The sequence below is a fragment of the Centropristis striata genome, chromosome 19, assembly GCF_030273125.1.
Source record: "Centropristis striata isolate RG_2023a ecotype Rhode Island chromosome 19, C.striata_1.0, whole genome shotgun sequence".
NCBI classification, from domain to species: Eukaryota; Metazoa; Chordata; class Actinopteri; order Perciformes; family Serranidae; genus Centropristis; species Centropristis striata.
In genome coordinates, this window is record NC_081535.1 from 5,774,634 (window position 1) to 5,792,898 (window position 18,265).

Sequence of the window (18,265 nt, forward strand, 5' to 3'; positions counted from 1 at the left end):
TTATAAACACACAATAATGTTAATAAGCATCTTGTAAGGACTTACAAGGGCCTTATTACTTGTTAATTCATGGTTATTACAAGGACCTTGATATAAAGCGTTACCAAATGTCCTATAAAAACATGTATATTTATAGGCTTTTTCCCCCTTTTTAGCTGCAACTCTTCAAAAACAAACTATGTGCAAAATTACATATTATCATTATTATCTTATTATCATATCTTTGGTTTTACATGGCCTGGGAATGTCAATGTTGAATGTTTTTTTGTTAATCTTCACGTGATCATAGACCCCAGAGGGTTAAAGATTAAAAACCTTTGCCTGCAGCTTGTTTTGTGGTTCCATGTGGCTGTTGTTGCTTTCTGTGGATGAGGATAACTCTCCAGCACTGGAGCCTCTGGAGCTTTAAGCAAAGCTACAAAACCTGAGTGACTGTACATGAGGACAGCTAGCAGCTGCCACTGTCCATCACAAACACACACACACACACACACACACACACACACACACTCACCCAGTGACTGAGCTGGTCCTTGTTGAGCTCAGAGCTCATGGCTGTCAGTGGCGAAGGCACACGCAGACACACACAGTGAAGAAACACACCAACAAGAAGGTCTCCTTACCTGACATGGGAATCTAAACAACCGGCTCGTTCTGTTTACCTGTCAACAAGGATCATTCTAGAGCCGAGATGAAGGTTGTGGAAACCATTTCAGCCTTTGAGGTTTTCTTTCTGCTGGTTCTGGTCACTTCAAGTTATGGAATACAGAGAGGTACGTAAGGTTTCCATACCGTATGTTTACACGGGGCTTTTTAAAATGTCTTTTTTTTTACCTTTAAAAAGTTGGCAAAAGTGTCTCAAGCACATTCAGGTGGTTGTACACATAAAAACTGTGCATTCTGTGTTGCTTTAATTATTCATAGACAGTGTTTTGTACTCTAAAATGTAAATAAAATATGCTAAAAGAAAAGAAGGAAACAGGACAAGGATAAAAAACAAAATGTGTGCACGTGTGTTTCAGTAGGCTAAAGATCAACACAGTCAACAGTGGATAGGTGAGGAAAAAGAGAGATTAGAGCATCCTTTAAATCAGGGATCTCAAACTCAAATAACCTGGGGGCCGCTGGAGGCAGTATCAAAATGACGAAAAAAAGACACAAAATGACTTAAAAAAGATACAAAATGACTTAAAAAAGATACAAAATGACCAAAAGAAGACACAAAATTACAAAAAAGACACAAAATGACTGAAAAAACACAAAATTACTTAAAAAAAGACACAAAATAACCAAAAAAAAAGACACAGAATGACCAAAAATGCACAGAATTACCCAAAAAAGACACAAAATTATTTTAAAAAGACACAAAATTATTTTAAAAAGACTAAATTACTTAAAAAAGAAACGAAATGTCCAAAAAAAGGACACAGAATTACCAAAATAGACACAAAATGACCCAAAAAAGACACAATATGACAAAAACAATACACAAAATTACTAAAAAAGACACAAAATTATTTAAAAAAGACACAAAATTACCAAAAAAGACACAGAATTACCAAAAAAGACACAAAATTATTTAAAAAAGACACAAATTTACCAAAAAAAGTAATTAAAGGGACCTTCCACACACAACGCAGTAAAGTGCCTTTCATATAAAACTCACATTAAACTTCCATATCAAGGTGGGGGCCACAAAATATCATCACGAGGGCCGCAATTGGCTCGCTGGCCTTGAGTTTGAGACCCATGCTTTCAATCATAGCGTCTGTATTCTCTCTTCTGTAAAGGATTTCTCCAGAGAGAATGCATGTGGAGTTTCCCTACAGACGTACAGTTTGGCTCTGAGATCACCTGTTTTACACCACATCCTGCTGGGAAAAGGAGAAGGTGTTTATAGGCCTCCATAGTGTAAATGTGACTAAATCTATATCCTTCCTACACTCCGCCATATCCTCTCTGAAGGCTGGTGGAAAGGTGGTTGGGAACCGATTCACCTCTGAAGAGAACCTTTGGAGTAAAGTGGGCACAATACCACGAGGTGCTTCTCAAACCTGAGTTGAAGCCCCGTCGTTTAAAAAAAAAAGAGTCTTGAAATATTGCAGAAAACCGTGTAGATGCAAAACAGATTCAGGAAATACATGATGACATATATGAGACATGTGCCGTGTCGTTGTTAGAGCATGTGGAATAATTGCACCCAATGTCTGTCCCACTGGTGTTTGAGTGTATTAGACAGTGGTGGAAGAAGTATTCATATCACTTACTTAACCCTTTGATGCACAACATGAGTCTAAAGCATGGGTCCCAAACTAATTGTGGCCAATTGTGGCCCTCGTGACGATATTTTGTGGCCCCCACCTTGATATGAAAGTTTAATGTGAGTTTTATATGAATGGCACTTTACCGTGTTGTGTGTGGAAGGTCCCTTTAATTACTTTTTTTGGGTAATTTTGTGTCTTTTTTTGGTAATCTTGTGTCATTTTTTAAAATAATTTTGTGTCCTTTTTGGTAATTCTGTGTCTTTTATCTTGGTAAGAACCAAATAATCATCAGGTCACTCTGCTCGGGCCAGTTCATCGCTGCTTGCAGCTTTAATTTATCTTGTTTTATAGCACTTTGAGATTTCTGTATGAAAAGTGGTTTACAAATAAAATGTATTATTATTTTTATTATTGTTTTAAGAGTTAATTTCTTATTTTAAGCGTTCAACATGCTTATTTCTAGATTTAATAATCTTAATTTAAGTAATCTTGTCAAGTGAAATTATCTGTCCGTGCAGCAAGATCATTTCCCTCAGATGTGTTTTTTTTAATCTTGTTTTTAGACACACCTTTTTTGCAGTGTGGTGAAGTTTGCTATAGCATAACGTAGCTTTTTACTTCTGTCAGCTGCATTGACACTTCAAACATGATAAAAGTGCTGCTCATTTGTGAATATTATCCTGCTGAAGAAAATTCCTAAGCATCAGAAACGTGTTATTTTCTGCAGTGATCCAAAATCCACTTTTTTGCAGTGTGGGTCTGATCTCTGATTGAATTTGAGTTGTTACAGCCACTAACTGAAGGTTAGCTGCCCACGAGTGAGGCGGAAGGGCCGCAGGGTGTGCCAGCTCGCTAATTCTTGACTCATTTGTGGTCTGATAAACAGAGACAGAGGAGAGGAGACAGACAGCAATGTCATATTTCCATCAAATCTTCTCCATTGATTTTTACCATTTGAGGCCTAACTGGCGCGCTTTTAATTATGTCATTGTAACAATCTCTTCTTTTGAAATGGAATAATGGTTTTCTAAATAGAGAATAAGTGTCTCGTACTGCATTTATCAATGAACCAACTTCTCAACATCTAACAGTAGTGGATGGAAGAAGATTTTTACTTTTGCAGTTTTTCTAGAAATACGGTTCAGATTTAGGATACATTTTGTATTTTTTTTTTTTTTTTTTACTCGTGGAACTCGTGGAAAATTAACCCATTTCAAAGTTTAAAAATCTAAAAAAATATAGTTCAAAGTATTTTTCCGGGATGCAACTTCTTCTGCTTGGCTTAATAAGTGTAATCAACATATAAAATGAATGGTTCATTTCACATATTTGCATGTTTAAATTACATCGATACGGAGGTGAATCATGTTACTTTATCAACATCACTCCATAAAAGAAAAAATAAAATAAAATTTTCAAAAACTCAATGTCATATAAAACTACAGTATTTAATATGAAAGTCTTTCCAATTTACATAAAAAAAAGTTTTAACGTGCATTTTTTAAATGAAAAACAAGTGAATTATCCTCCTTGAACCATGATCTGTGACAGGTAAAGAACACCACTGCACTAAATATTGATTGAGATGGTTAGTAATGGAGTTAATGATGAAATATAAACAATGTTCATTGAGATTTTTTTTTGTTTCTAACAGTTAATAATTAAACATTATGCTGTTCCTGAGAAACGAACCTAACAGGAGGGTAAATAAACTTCAGTGGCTGTCATCTATTTTACTTTAAGTATTGTTAAAAAAGAAAACAGGTCCAGATATAATAAAAAACAGACATCTTCTTAGCTGCTAAAGACTTTTGACCGCGGAAAGTCCGGCCATGGCCTCAGGACATGTGAGATGGGCACCATATCAGATTCTGGCATGATTTTAGTGTCACATGCACAGGCCTGCAGAGCACACCATTGACATACAATACATGTTTTATAAGTTCAGATGCAGAGTACATGCTGCAGACTGGCTCAGAGAAACAGGTGGTGGAGATGCTGGCACATTCTGCCAGGGGAGATAATGTAGCTGGGTTGGGTTGCCATGGTGCAGGGCTGGGCTTGGCAGACGGCCGCCGCTTGGCGTAATGTGTCAGTGATTGGAAGGCTGAAACCAATGTGCATGGCATCTTTCTAGTGGGTCCAAATCACTTCAGGCATCCTGTCAGCAATAACTTGTACATAGGAGAGAGAAAAATGATTTACTGCTCAATAGTGCTTCCAAAAACACTCATATCATATCATTTAAACCCCTGAAGTCCAGGAGATTTTGGTTCAAATTTGCATTTTCAGTCTGTCCTTGCATCACATGCATGGCTCCCTTTTCTCCACACAAACTTGGCTATCAGTCAGATTTTTCATTTCATTTTAATTAACAAAGTATAAAGCTGCCAGGAAAAGATACAGGTATCTATGGAAATGTAATGTGGAAATGTACTTTTTTTTTTATTTTTTTTTTACCATTTATACACACAAAAACAGCAGAAAAAATTTGAAGAATAAAGCTACAAACCAGTCTATTTGCACGTAAATCAAAAATAGTAATATTTTTCATTGTAGAAAGAAAATTGACATTTTAAAACGGTCTAGAAACATAAATGTCACACTGTGAAAGCTCCTATGATTGCACTTTAAACAGACTTTCTCAGCTTGCCTACATATCATATATAAATAAAGTTATTACTGTAAATAAAACATGTGTATTTTCAATAAATAGATGGACTCCAGAGGGTTAAAAAGAAGCAGCTCCTGGTTTTGCAAATAGGAAAAAAGTAAATTTAGGGGATGTTTTATTATCTCATGACAATGTCAGAACCAATGGGATTTTGTCTTGATTTACCACTTTCATCACACAAGATTAAAACTGCTGGTTTTATTTTATTTCGGCACTGAATCTGTCCATGGGAAGCACTCTGATCATTTATTTACACCATGTGTTACCAATGGATCCAATTCAAACCGTATGCATTTTCTTGCTAGGAAAAAAAGTTTATTTAACAAGGGCATGTTAAAAATCTTAAAATCGCTCCACGTTTTCCGTCTAAAGGGTTGAAAACGCAAAAGTGTCTCTTATCAACTCACGCTGGCTCTCATCACGTACACGTTTTACGTAACGTCTTTGTTCAGTCCAGGCAAACGACAACACTGCAAAAAAGCTGTGTCTAAAAACAAGATAAAACACTTAATCTGAGGGAAATGATCTTGCTGCATGGACAGATAGTTTCACTTGACAAGATTTCTTAAATCAAGATTATTAAATCTAGAAATAAGCATGTTGAACGCTTAAAATAAGAAATTAACTCTTAAAACAAGATAAATTAAAGCTGCAAGCAGTGATGAACTGGCCCGAGCAGAGTGACCTGCAAATCCATTGTTTCTTACCAAGATAAAACAAGATAAATTATCTAACACTTGTAAATCTAAAGTTTTTTAGAGTTAATTTCTTATTTTAATAATTCAACATGCTTATTTCTAGATTTAATAATCTTAATTTATGAAATCTTGTCAAGTGAAATTATCTGTCCATGCAGCAAGATCATTTCCCTCAGATTTAGTGTTTTTATCTTGTTTTTAGACACACCTTTTTGCAGTGAACAACACATGTCGGAATATTTCCAGTTTTTCCACTATTTCAATCAGACATTCAAGTTGCCCTAGCAGCTCTGATAACTATCCAGGAGTCATTTCAGCAGTTAAACAGAATTATTATAGATAATATGACAGAACAGAGAAGGAACATTACCTAGGGCAATTTTCTGATGCACCAAATTCGGCGGAGGCGAAACAGACAGCTTTGGACACGACCCGGTAGAACCAGGAAGAGAAGTAGGAGAGAAGAGAAGTGTCTATGCATGCATGAGCTCTTGGTGGTGTTGTGTGGCAGTGCTCCACCGTACCACCTAGCCATCTGGCGTCATACTACATTGAATTTCACAGACTTTTGCTCCACCATATGCATGCAGATTTACCCCTAAAGACGCTCGTCTAAACGCGGAATAAAAAGAGAGAACACAACGCCACTTTTGCATTTTCTGTCCAGATCGTCCATCCATCCATTCTCTTCCGCTTATCTGGGGCCGGGTCATTTTCATTTTATATGTTGATTACACTTATTAAGCCAAGCAGAAGAAGTTTCATCCCGGAAAAAAAAACTTTTCAAATTTTTCTTTAGAGTTCCACAAGTCAAAAAATCAAAAACAAAAAAAACCCAAATGTATCCTAAATCTGAACCGTATTTCGAGAAAAACTGCAAAAGTAAAAATCTTCTTCCATCCACTACTGTTAGATTTTTAGATCATCTCCATCGAAACAGGGCCTGAGATCTTCTAGGGTCAAAGACTTCTGCTTCGCTTTTCCTCCCAATACAAACAGGAAATATATATGACATATTACATTAAAGAATTGTACTTAACTTTTCCTATGCATGAGCAGAACTAATCTAAGAGCACTCCCCAAAACAATGCATAAAAGTCTCAGCTGACACTTTACATTTAGTAAAAAATACTTTGAAATATCTGTTTGACAGAACTTAATGAAGCAACCAAACAAGTGTAATCATCCATGACATAATTGGGGACAGTTTTACAAGCTGTGGCTGCAAATAAATATTTACCAACTCTAGATTGACGAGTGCTGTAAAACCGGATTATCATTATATTGCTATTATTATTGGCTCTTTGTTGTGGCTTCAAGGCGTGGGTCAGTTGGGCAAAGCCAAGATGAAGGATTCACTTTCATGTGTTCGTCTGTCTTTCATTAGCTGCGTTTGATTTCAATTTAAAACAAGTGTGAGCTCACAAACAAAGTGGATGTTGATCATTATTAATGTGACCCCTAAACGAATTAGATTTTTTTTAAGACCTCCTCAAGTCACAGTGGTTTTATGAATGTGAGAGCTTTCAAGTTTTAGCTTTAAATCTTCCAAATCCAGACTTCTTCATCACATCCAGACTAGAAAACAAAGCAGCGTGGAGCCCTACTGTAAATTTACCTCTAAAGTTCTGGCTGTAAACTCCATGAGGCCAGTTTCAGTTTGATGATGATATACCAAGTAAAACTGGAGACAAGCTCAAATAGATTTAGTATAAAATGATAGAACTGGATGGAACCCTCTCATATGTTATATTTGCAACCTTTGTTCACATTTGCAACATTTAAAATTCTTTATTGAGCATGATAGTGTTTTGAAAGTAAAAAAAGATACAAAATCACATTTTATGTTGGACTAAAGGACTAAAAAGTGACACAAAATGACAAAAAAGACACAAAATGACCAAAAAGAGACACAAAAAGACACAAAATGACCCAAAAAGACACAAAAAGACTAAAAAAGACATAAAATTACCAAAAAAGACACAAAATGAGAAGACAGAATGACCCATATAATAACCCACAGAAGACACAAAATGACAAAAAATAGAAAATCCAATTTCTTTTTCACATTTTCAAAATCACATTTTATGTTGGACTAAAGGACTAAAAGACACAAAATGACCAAAAAAGACACAAAAAGACACAGAATAACTAAAAAAGACACAACAACAGACACAAAATTACCAAAAAACACACAAAAAGACTTACAAAGACACCAAAAGACAGAAAAGGATTCAAAAATGGACAAAATAGCCCAAGACTCCATACAGCATAAGCCAAAATGACACACACACAGTTGCTCATGAAGTTGGAAGTTTGAAGTTGACAATGTGATTTATTATTGACAGATAAAGTGTATATCTTCACAAAACTGTATTAATCAATCTCTTCCAAACATATCACAATGGAAATTAAATCACAATAAACAGAGGATTGTGTCTGAAAACAGAATTATTCCAACTTTATGGGCAACCGTGTTATTATGCATTATGGTAAAATGTGCCCAAGCAGGATGAATTGAGACCAGATATGCATTTAGCATGTTGGGTTAAAGAGGGAGCCTGTGTCATCTCAACCACTACTAACAATGGACGGCTCCCCTGCAGACATCTGAGCCCTGACATGCCACGAAAACAATACTATTTTGTTTGTTCTTGTTTTACCACGAGAGAATCAAGTAAAAAAACATGTCGACTATCTGGTCTGCATGATAGAATCAGAAAGAATGCTGTTTACAATTTGATGAAAGTATGGAAAAAACCTAGAGGATAAACTACAAATCAAAGAAAACACCAAAGGAACCAAAGAATGTTATAAGTTACAGGCCGTACAAAAGGCCTGTATAACGAGAAAGGAAAGGTTGACATAGCCCTAATGAATACTGGAGGAAATAAAAAACAGAGAAGATGCTGCTGGAGTGGCCATTGCAGAGAAAGACGTCAACAATGAAGACATGCATGGCACATGTTGTACAAGACACTTGCACAAGCAAGACTGGCAGAGCTAATAGGTAATAAGGTGCAAAATGATACCATGAAACAAATCTCAGATGGTTGACTTGATGGCTATAATACCTGAGAATTTTACAAGGACATTTATTTTTAGACTTTTACTGTGTAGCAACCAAGCCAGTTGGGATTCAATGCATTGTTTCAGTAGCCTTTTTTCCTTTAGGGGGAAGTATCAGGTCGCACCCTCTCAAATGTACGCTCACTCTGCGTATTTCCATTACAAAAAGGCCCCCAGAGGGATTTACGAGGCATACACGTATGGTTTTCGACGGATTAAACACGGGAGACGCAACTGTGGCCGCCGTCGCTAACTGTGCACAATGTCAGCAGCTGATCATAAACAAACCAGCATGGCTAATTATGCACAGCTTCTCCACTGATCATAAACATAGTGATAGTGAATTAACCAGCATAAACAAAAGCGTAAAAAGCATAAAGCGTAAACAAACAGAGATCACCAAGTGAACACCTCCTGCAGCAGCAGCACATACACACTGTACTGCTACAGAGCTAACTGTTAGCCTGTTAGCACATACACACTGTACTGCTACAGAGCTAACTGTTAGCCGGCACTGTGACTGCAGCTGGGAGAGACTGCTGCAGGAGGACTGTGCCGCTTGGATTCGTTCTTACTCCTCTTAACTAGCCGCCGCCCCTCAGCTTGTTAAGAAGAGCTGAAAAGTTGCAAATTATATCAACAAAGTCGCTAAGTTGGCAACACTGCTTCGCTGGCTTTTACAAATGACGCGTGTTGTTGTGGTGTCGAGTACTACGTCGCCTCCAACCAGTAACCAGGCTTTTTTCAGGGGAGAAAAACGGCCCCGCTCTTCGACAGGGACGAAAAAAGTCCCGACAAAAGCCAGCTCTTGTATTCAAATTAGGGGCGTTTCGGCGAGTGAGACCCGCCTCATTCCCCATAGTGGAAACAGCCTTAATGCCTTGAAACTGCATTCTTGAGATTCTCCTCCCCCCGTGAAACGACTCCTTGGGTCATTTGTACAGCAGCTTAAAATGACAAAGGATTCCAAAGCAGAAGTGGCATAACAGAGGAGCAAAAGTGAAAATATATAGTGTAAAGAACGACAATGTCCACGGATGGCTGGGAGGGCTTTTAACCAGGAGACTGGTTTTCATTTCCTGTGTGAAACCAAAAGTAAACTTTATTTTCATAACCTACATGACTGCATCCATTTAACTTTTTTTTAACTTAACTTCATGTACTTTCCCCCTACACTTAAGCAAATTATGTTAAGGCATGAGGCCACCTGTTGGGGCTTTAATTTAGGAAGAATTTCTGTTGGTTGTATTCGTGGATATGAACACACAACATATGTGGTTGAACGGTTGGCAAAAACCGTCTGATTGTAAAGAAGTTTGAGAAATGAGGTTCTAGGTTTGCCCATAAACTAAGGCGTAATGTCATAATGGATATGTCTACTTCTTTGATATATTCCAAGACCTACACCAGCCTTACCAGCAATCTATCACTTCTGGTGTCCAAACAGCATTTCACAACATGAACCTCTCACAAGGTCAGATCCGGCGAGGCTCCTGTTTGCTCTAAATAATGAGTCATGTGGCTAAACATGAACCACAGTGGAACCTTCGCCCTTCAGATGTTGTCCATCTGTTCAGACATAATACTGGCAATAGCAAGAGTTACATGGTGAGGAGGGAAAGCATGTGTTTTACAGAAAACCCAGTCAAAAAACAACCTAACTGAATCTTAGTTTTAGCATGTTAGCTTGCTTATTAGCTTATTGGGACTCAACACTAAGAACAGCAGAGGTTAATGTAATTATATCATAGCTTTGCAGGTACTTGTTCATAAAACAAAATAAATTAATTAATAAATAAAATTAAAAAATTGAAATTCATGTAACAGTTTAGTTGCGCTTGCACTAGAGGAAAAGTCAAGGGATCACCAAAGTTAAAATGTATACCCTGAGAACCATGTAGCCTATCTTTAGCAAGTTTTATAGCAATCCATCAAGTAGTTTTCATGATATACCACTAGTGCCGCCAGCAGATTGACATGTTTGGCTTTTAAAGTCCTGGGATCACCAATTTTGTCTGGATTAACCCATGAATGTGCAAAAGTCCATAACAATCCAAAGTTTTTGAGACATTTCACACACAAAAAACGTCCGAACCTCATGGTGCCACTAGATAAAATCAATTCAGGGGCTTTATCCTCTGGGAACCATGCATTTCTAGCAAATGCCATTGCAATCCATCCTGTACTTCTCAAGATAGTTCACTAAAGGCAAAACTGTCAACTGGTGGCACCAAAGTCAGGAGATCACCAAAGCCATTGGGATTCAATCATTGGGTAACAAAAAGGTCTTTGCAAAATTTTATACCAATCCATCCATTGTGGAGACATTTCAGTAAAGTGGTAACCAAGGTGATGAACAGACCAATGGTGTCGCCCAAAGAGCCATTGGCCATGACTAAAAATAAGTGTTTAAAATGGAGGTTTAACCTCGTGTCAGTGGCTCAGTTTGATTTACAGTAGCTTTCTTTCCATCACCCCCCATCAACCAACCTGGCTCTGTGGGGGTGGGGATGTGGGCTTGCCAGCTATGTTATTGTGAAATCTTTGTTCCACAAGAGACAAAACAAGCACAGTGTCCTCTAAACCCCAATCCTTTCCTTTATTCTCCATTCCTTTCTTCTTTTCTTCTCTCTTCTGCTCTATTTTCCCTCTTCCTCTGCTTAGTTCACACAAAGTTTAAAGCAACCCTGATGTCTCTGATCTGAATCCACATTAAACATTTGCTGCTTTACTCCTGCGCGGCTACTATCTTCCTCCATCCCTTTTACTCTTTGAACATGTCTTTTTCTTTGTTTTTACACCCTCTCTCCTTTTCTCCCCCTCAACATATTCACCCAAAGTAATAAATACAGAAATATAAGACCACATTTCACTAATACGTAGTTGTTTTCCTCTTGTCTTACTCTTCTGAAAATAACCCTTTTTCCTACAACTCCCTTTTCGTGATTGACTTTATGGATGAAATAAATATTGATCTTTACTCTGGATTCACCTGGTTTATATCAGAGAACAGAACACGTGGCTCCAATAACTTATTCTCAGTGTACACAGAACTGGTCATTTACCCACTTTACTTTTAACAAAGACCATCTGTGGAGATGAGATAGTGGAGAACAGTGCGTGCACTTGAGATGGAGCCTATCCTTGAACCTTAAATTAAAATGTTGTCCTTGCTTCAACTTCTACTGGAATACAAAAATAAAATGTTCAGAGTTCAACAATAAGTCTTTTTCCTCCTCTGTCACCCTGTTTTCCCGTAATCCGCTTCTTCCTTCTCCTTTTTCTCCTCACGTTATACAAAGTTGGAAATTCCCAAATGCTTTCGATGACTTCTCTTTAACCGCATGTCAACCCTCTCTTGTTCTACTTAGGTCAGCGCTGTAACAAACCTCAAAACCTCAGATCTGGTCCCATTAGTCGACAGTCATAGCTGGACACAGAGTGACTGAAGCAGATGACTCAATCTCAAATAGGAATGCCAAGAATGTCCAATAATATGGCTGAAAAGAAGCAGCTGTGATTCAGCTGAATGGGACATTCATCCAAAGTATGACGAACTGTAGTTTACAGAACAATCAAAAAGGCCAGCGTCTTTGTCCAGGATCGACAAAATAATAGACTTGTTACATTCTATTCCACATGTCCTGATTCTAAATACTGTATATTAGGGGTCTCAAACTCAAATTACCTGGGGGCCGCTGGAGGCAGTATCAAAATTATTTAAAAAAAAGACACACAATGACAAAAAAAGACACAAAATGACAGAAAAAAACTAAATTATAGGGGTGTTACGATACTCTCAGCTCAAGAGACGAGACAAGACACGATATTGGGTTCACGAGAACGAGACGAGATTTTAAGAAAACTACAATGACAAAATATATGACTGGACCAACAGACTTTTATTTAACCGAATTGCACATGCATTTTGAAATGTCTTATTATAACTCTTTACATGCATGATGTAAGCATGAGCTTTTAATAAACTTCTTCTTCCACAACTTGAAACTAAAACTAAAATTCATAAAAGTTAAAATAAGATAAATAAAAATAAAAAAATAAAATCCCCCAGAGGGATTAATGAGACTCCAGAGGTGAAGTATGCTAATTGCTTAGCAACAGTTTCGACCGTGATCACATGCACGACAAATTAAACAGACGCAAGACGCAACTGTGGCCGTCATCGCTAACTGCACAACATCAGCAGCTGATCAAAACAAAGCAGCATGGCTAATTATCATAAACATAGCAATCTTGAATTAACCGGCATCACTAACTGTGTACAGAGTGTCCGCTGCTTGTTGTAAACAGAGATCGCTAAGTGAACACCTCCTGCAGCAGCAGCACATACACACTGTACTGCTACAGAGCTAACTGTTAGCAGGACTGTGCCGCTTAGATTCGTTCTTACCATAGACTGTATAAAATAGGTTCATACTCTTCTTAACGAGCCCCTGCGACGTCATTCTGGCCGCTTGCTGCTTGCTCTCCTTCTCCTTCTGCTCCTCCTCTTCTTTTCATTTTACTCTTCCCACAGGTAACAAATAGAAGTTTGGATAACTCACAAATCTCGCGAGACTGATTTTTAAAGCGACGAGAAATATCGTTGAGTTTAATCTCGCGAGATCTCGTCACACCCCTACTAAATTACTTAAAAAGATACAAAATGACCCAAAAGGACACAAAATTACAAAAAAAGACACAAAATGACAGAAAAACACTAAATTACCCACGAAAGAAACAAAATGTTAAAAAAAGACACACAATTAATAAAAAAAGACACTGAATTCTTAAAAAAAGACACAAAATTACAAAAAAAAGTAATTAAAGGGACCTTCCACACACAACACGGTAAAGTGCCATTCATATAAAACTCACATTAAACTTTCATATCAAGATGGGGGCCACAAAATATCATCATGAGGGCCGCGAGTTTGAGACCCATGGTGTATATGGATTTCTTGTTCTGTAACTAAACTCCTGATGTTTAACTTTCTATGTTCCCCTGCCCAGCACCCCGTATCATCACCCTATTGGAGACAGTGGATGTACTACTGGATCACAACGCCACCTTCATCTGTGAGGTGGAGTCCCGTCCAGCTGCTGAGATCACTTGGACCAAGAATAACCACCCAATAATGTAAGGTTACACCTAAAACTCCTTTAACTGCATTCAGCATGTAGTGACTGAATTTATTGTGAAATATTTGCCTTATGCATCAAATAATCGTAAATGGACCTGCACTTATATAGCGCTTTTCTTGTCGCTTTGCAAGCACTTTTCCACTCAGGCTGGTTCTGTCACATACTTCCAAAACTTGTCAATCAACCTTTGTGGGTTATAGACTACTCTGTTTTGTTGTTGTTGTTGCTGAGTTTTGAGTTGACAAAACTAGTGCAGTGCCCGTAGGAAGTATGTATGAGTACATTACATGCCACACTACAACATCTGCAACTCCATAAAACACTTACTTTTCATATGGTACGCACACCATCCAGCACATACACACTAAACATTGATATTGGCTAGAAACTATTTGATTATTATTGGATTTTCTTTTTTTTTGTCATTTTGTGTCTTCTGTGTTGTTGTTTTTGGGTAATTTTATCTTCTCATTTTGTGTCTTTTTTGGTCATTTTGTGTCTTTTTTGGGTCATTTTGTGTCTTTTCTTGTCATTTTGGGTCTTTTTGTGTCGTTTTTTTAGTCTTTTTGTGTCTTTTGTAGTCCTTTAGTTCAACATAAAATGTGATTTTGAATCTTTTTTTAACTTTCAAAACACTATCATGCTCAATAAAGAATTTTAAATGTTGCAAATGAGAACAAAAGATGTCAAATATAAAATAAAAGAGGGTTACATCCAGTTCTATCATTTTATACTAAATATATTTGAGCTTGTCTCCAGTTTTACTTGGTATATCATCATCAAACTGAAACTGGCCTCATGGAGTTTACAGCCAGAACTTTAGAGGTAAATTTACAGTAGGGCTCCACGCTGCTTTGTTTTCTAGTCTGGATGTCATGAAGAAGTCTGGATTTGGAGCTTTTGAAGACTCTTAACATTGTGTCCCACCAGGTACTATGACCACCGCTACATCACTAAGGAGCGGGGACAGATGCTAATCGTCCCTCACGTCAGAGAGACAGATAATGGCGAGTACTGCTGCCTGGCCAGTAACGGCATCGGAGAGGCAGCCAAGAGCTGCGGAGCTCTGCAGCTAAAGATGAGTACGTCAGTTATTCTTTCCAACATGGCTGCAGATCCTATCTAGTCCAGACAAAAGGCTGAAACATTGTATCTTGTCTGTCTCTCCATCAGAGCCACAGATCAAACGCCACCCCACTAATGTAACCCTGCTGGTGGAATCCAAAGCAGTGTTGCCCTGCGTTACCCTCGGCAACCCTAAACCAGATGTCACCTGGCTCAAAGATGATGAGCTTATTAAGGTATGCACTGTGTTTTACTTCAACAAGGACACCAACAACAGGAGGTTGTTTGGAAGTTGTCCAAACATATGAAACTTATGAAATTTCACTGATTTACCTTTAGTTTAATAATCATTGGCTGATGGTACAGACTGCAAAGTATCCAAGGCAAGGGAAGTTAATTTGTATAGCACAATTCAACACAACGTGATTCAAAGTGCTTTACATGAACATTAAAAACAACAAGACACAATTGAGAACAGTAAAAACAGTCAATTAAAACAGGGAAATAGAAATAAAAATAAAAATAAGATAAAATAAGATACAGCAGGATAAGAAAAGAGATAAAATAATAAAAAAGAACATTGCAAACATTGCATAGTTAAAAAGTAAGGGCAGTAGAGTACAGCAGATAAGTGTTAAAGTTAAGTATATTTCCATTAAATATGTGATTTTTTTCTCGTAAAATTACCACTTTAATCTGAGAAAAATTCTGGGTTATTTTCTTGCAAATGTATGACTGCATAATGTAAGAATATTTGAGTTTTTCCCATAAATTTGTGAGTTTTAAAAAAATGAATTAATCACAGAGAATATCCAATATTTTTTTCTCATAAATTCATGATATTAATAAAAAAAATAAAAAAATCTCAGAATATGAAATGAAACACCTTAAATGTTTATACCATAACAGTATTTTTTACAGTTTAAAGAAACAACAACATTACTCCACTATACAATACACTGGCACCATGTTTGTAGCAAAAATATACTGTTATAGTATATATATATATATATATATATATATAAATATACTGTTTTATATACAAGCCATGATTTTTGCATTTATATTTTGTAAAAAATACTTTTTCTCACTGTTAAATGTACTAAACACCATATCTCTAACAGAAATATACTGTGATATTTAATGGTAAAATCTTTAATTCATGCAGCATTTATGAAGTATTTTCTTGTCAATTATATGGCAGAACAGAGTTTCTTTTGTTATATCTGTTTATATATTCTGTTATATATTATATCTATATATTATTATCTTATATTATATATAGATATATATTTTTATTTATTTTTTCACTGCAAAATATGGAATAAAATGGCAATCTTAAACGTGAAATCAACAGTGCTAATATAATTTTACTGTAATATTACAAAAAGTTGCAAAGTTCTGGCAACCACAGCTTTACGGTAAAAACAACACTTTTTTTTTTTTTTTACAGTGTATTATTTTTTTATAATGACCCTAATACACCATCATATAAATGCCCCCACAATAAGAATTTGATTAATTGAATCTTAATAAAGAATTTATTGTCTTAAATAAAGACAAAAGATGGGAACTAACTCTCAATTCCTCTCTGCCAGATCACTGAGCGTGTCACCATTCTTGACTATGGTGCTCTGAAGATCCATAACATCCAGAAGGAGGATGCAGGACAGTATCGCTGTGTGGCCAGGAATAGCTTTGGTTTGGCCTTTTCAAAGCCTGTCACCATAGAGGTGCAGGGTATGTATTTTAACATGGTTTCACTTTCTATCCTTAGTACAGTATGTACATACGGACTTCAAAAAACTGTAATCCGAACCAGTGGAATGTGATTGTTTGGTTGCAGCAGGGCTGGCTCTAGCCCATTGAGTGACCTAATCTCAACCATGTAAACACTCACAACAGTTTTATTTGAACAACAATGACCTTTAAAGTCACTCTTTCCAGCGTATGTTTGAACTACATTTCAAGTAAATTGTACACGCCTGGTCTTCCTTGCAGCAAAGGCATCTATTGTGTCACTAAATGATACAAATGAAACATCTTCACACAAAATGGCATTTAAAAAAAGATGACGTAACATTACCTTTATATTTGGACTTCTTCTCCTCCTCCTCGTTTTTTATCTTTCGATACTGCGCACCAGAGAGCTTTGACGGCCGTTTCATCTTGCAAGATATATCAAAACATAACGTGTCTGTCACTTGACGTGATCTGACCGTCTAAAGGGGGGCAAGGCAATGACCACACGTCATGTGACTCAGCACCACAAGTGACAAAATGTCATTGTTTATCTGTTTCTTTATTTTGTTAATATTTATTATTTTCAAGACAGAACACAAAGCGAGGGCGACAATGTGCATCGAAAATTATTGGGGGTTTTTTTTGTTTGTTTTTTTCTCCCTCGAGGGTGACTGGCGGCGCCTATCCAGCAGATGGCGCCTATGTTGCCTATGCCTAGAGCCGGCCCTGGGTTGCAGTATAGTTTGTTTGTGAGTTGATGTTTGTACACTGTGTGTTGTTTGTGTTTGTGTTCAGCTCCAGCACGAATCCTGCGGGTTCCTAAAGAGAAGAGAGTCGCGTACGGCAGCCAGATCTCCCTGGAGTGTAACGCCACAGGAAACCCCATCCCCACCATCACCTGGCTGGAAAATGGGAATACTGTGAGTGTTTGGGTTCCAAGTTGTCCTTTTCCTTTGTATTCTTTTATGTTGAAAGCATTGTATTTTTATAAATATATTCCTATTAGAATAATAGAATAGAATAGAAATAATTTATTAATCCCCGCAGGGAAATTGTGTTCGTCACAGCAGCTCCAAAAAGACAAATCAGACAGAAATGGCAAGAGAAGAGAAAAACATTTGAACACTATACATATGGTCACATCAAAAAGAGACAAAACTTTAACACTATACACTTTGTTATTTATACCCCCATGTATATAGTGTTACATTTTTAGTTAACCCTCTGGAATTTGGGGCTATTTTGTTGGTTTTTGACTCTTTTTCATTCTGCCTGTATATGCAACTTAAATAATGATTACCATGCCATGCTGGTATCATCTTTTTCAGTACAACCTCACCTGATTATCATTTTGTCATTTTGACTTACTGGATCAACATTTTGAAACACAAAAAAACACACAAAAACACACTCAAAATGACAAAAAAACACAAATAAAAAAGACCCAAAAAACATACTTAAAAAACACACAAGGAACACACACAAAAAATGAAAAAAATACAAAAAACACAACATTTAAAAAAAGAAAAATCACACAAAAACAGTAAACACAAAAGATTGCATTAAAAATGTTGTAATGTACACTCAAAAATTTGAAAAATCTCTGC

The 18,265-nt window shown here is 36.9% G+C and overlaps 1 protein-coding gene across 1 annotated transcript in view; it reads left to right on the forward strand.

The window, feature by feature from the left end:
- Nucleotides 1-691: 691 nt before the first annotated feature.
- Nucleotides 692-18,265, forward strand: part of musk (muscle, skeletal, receptor tyrosine kinase) — a 55,946-nt gene continuing 38,372 nt past the window's right edge. Inside the window, exons 1-6 of the mRNA XM_059358616.1 lie at nucleotides 692-773; nucleotides 13,719-13,845; nucleotides 14,781-14,932; nucleotides 15,024-15,151; nucleotides 16,514-16,655; nucleotides 17,454-17,578. Of these exons, the coding sequence (XP_059214599.1) occupies nucleotides 692-773; nucleotides 13,719-13,845; nucleotides 14,781-14,932; nucleotides 15,024-15,151; nucleotides 16,514-16,655; nucleotides 17,454-17,578 (756 nt within the window). The remainder of the gene's footprint in view (nucleotides 774-13,718; nucleotides 13,846-14,780; nucleotides 14,933-15,023; nucleotides 15,152-16,513; nucleotides 16,656-17,453; nucleotides 17,579-18,265) is intronic.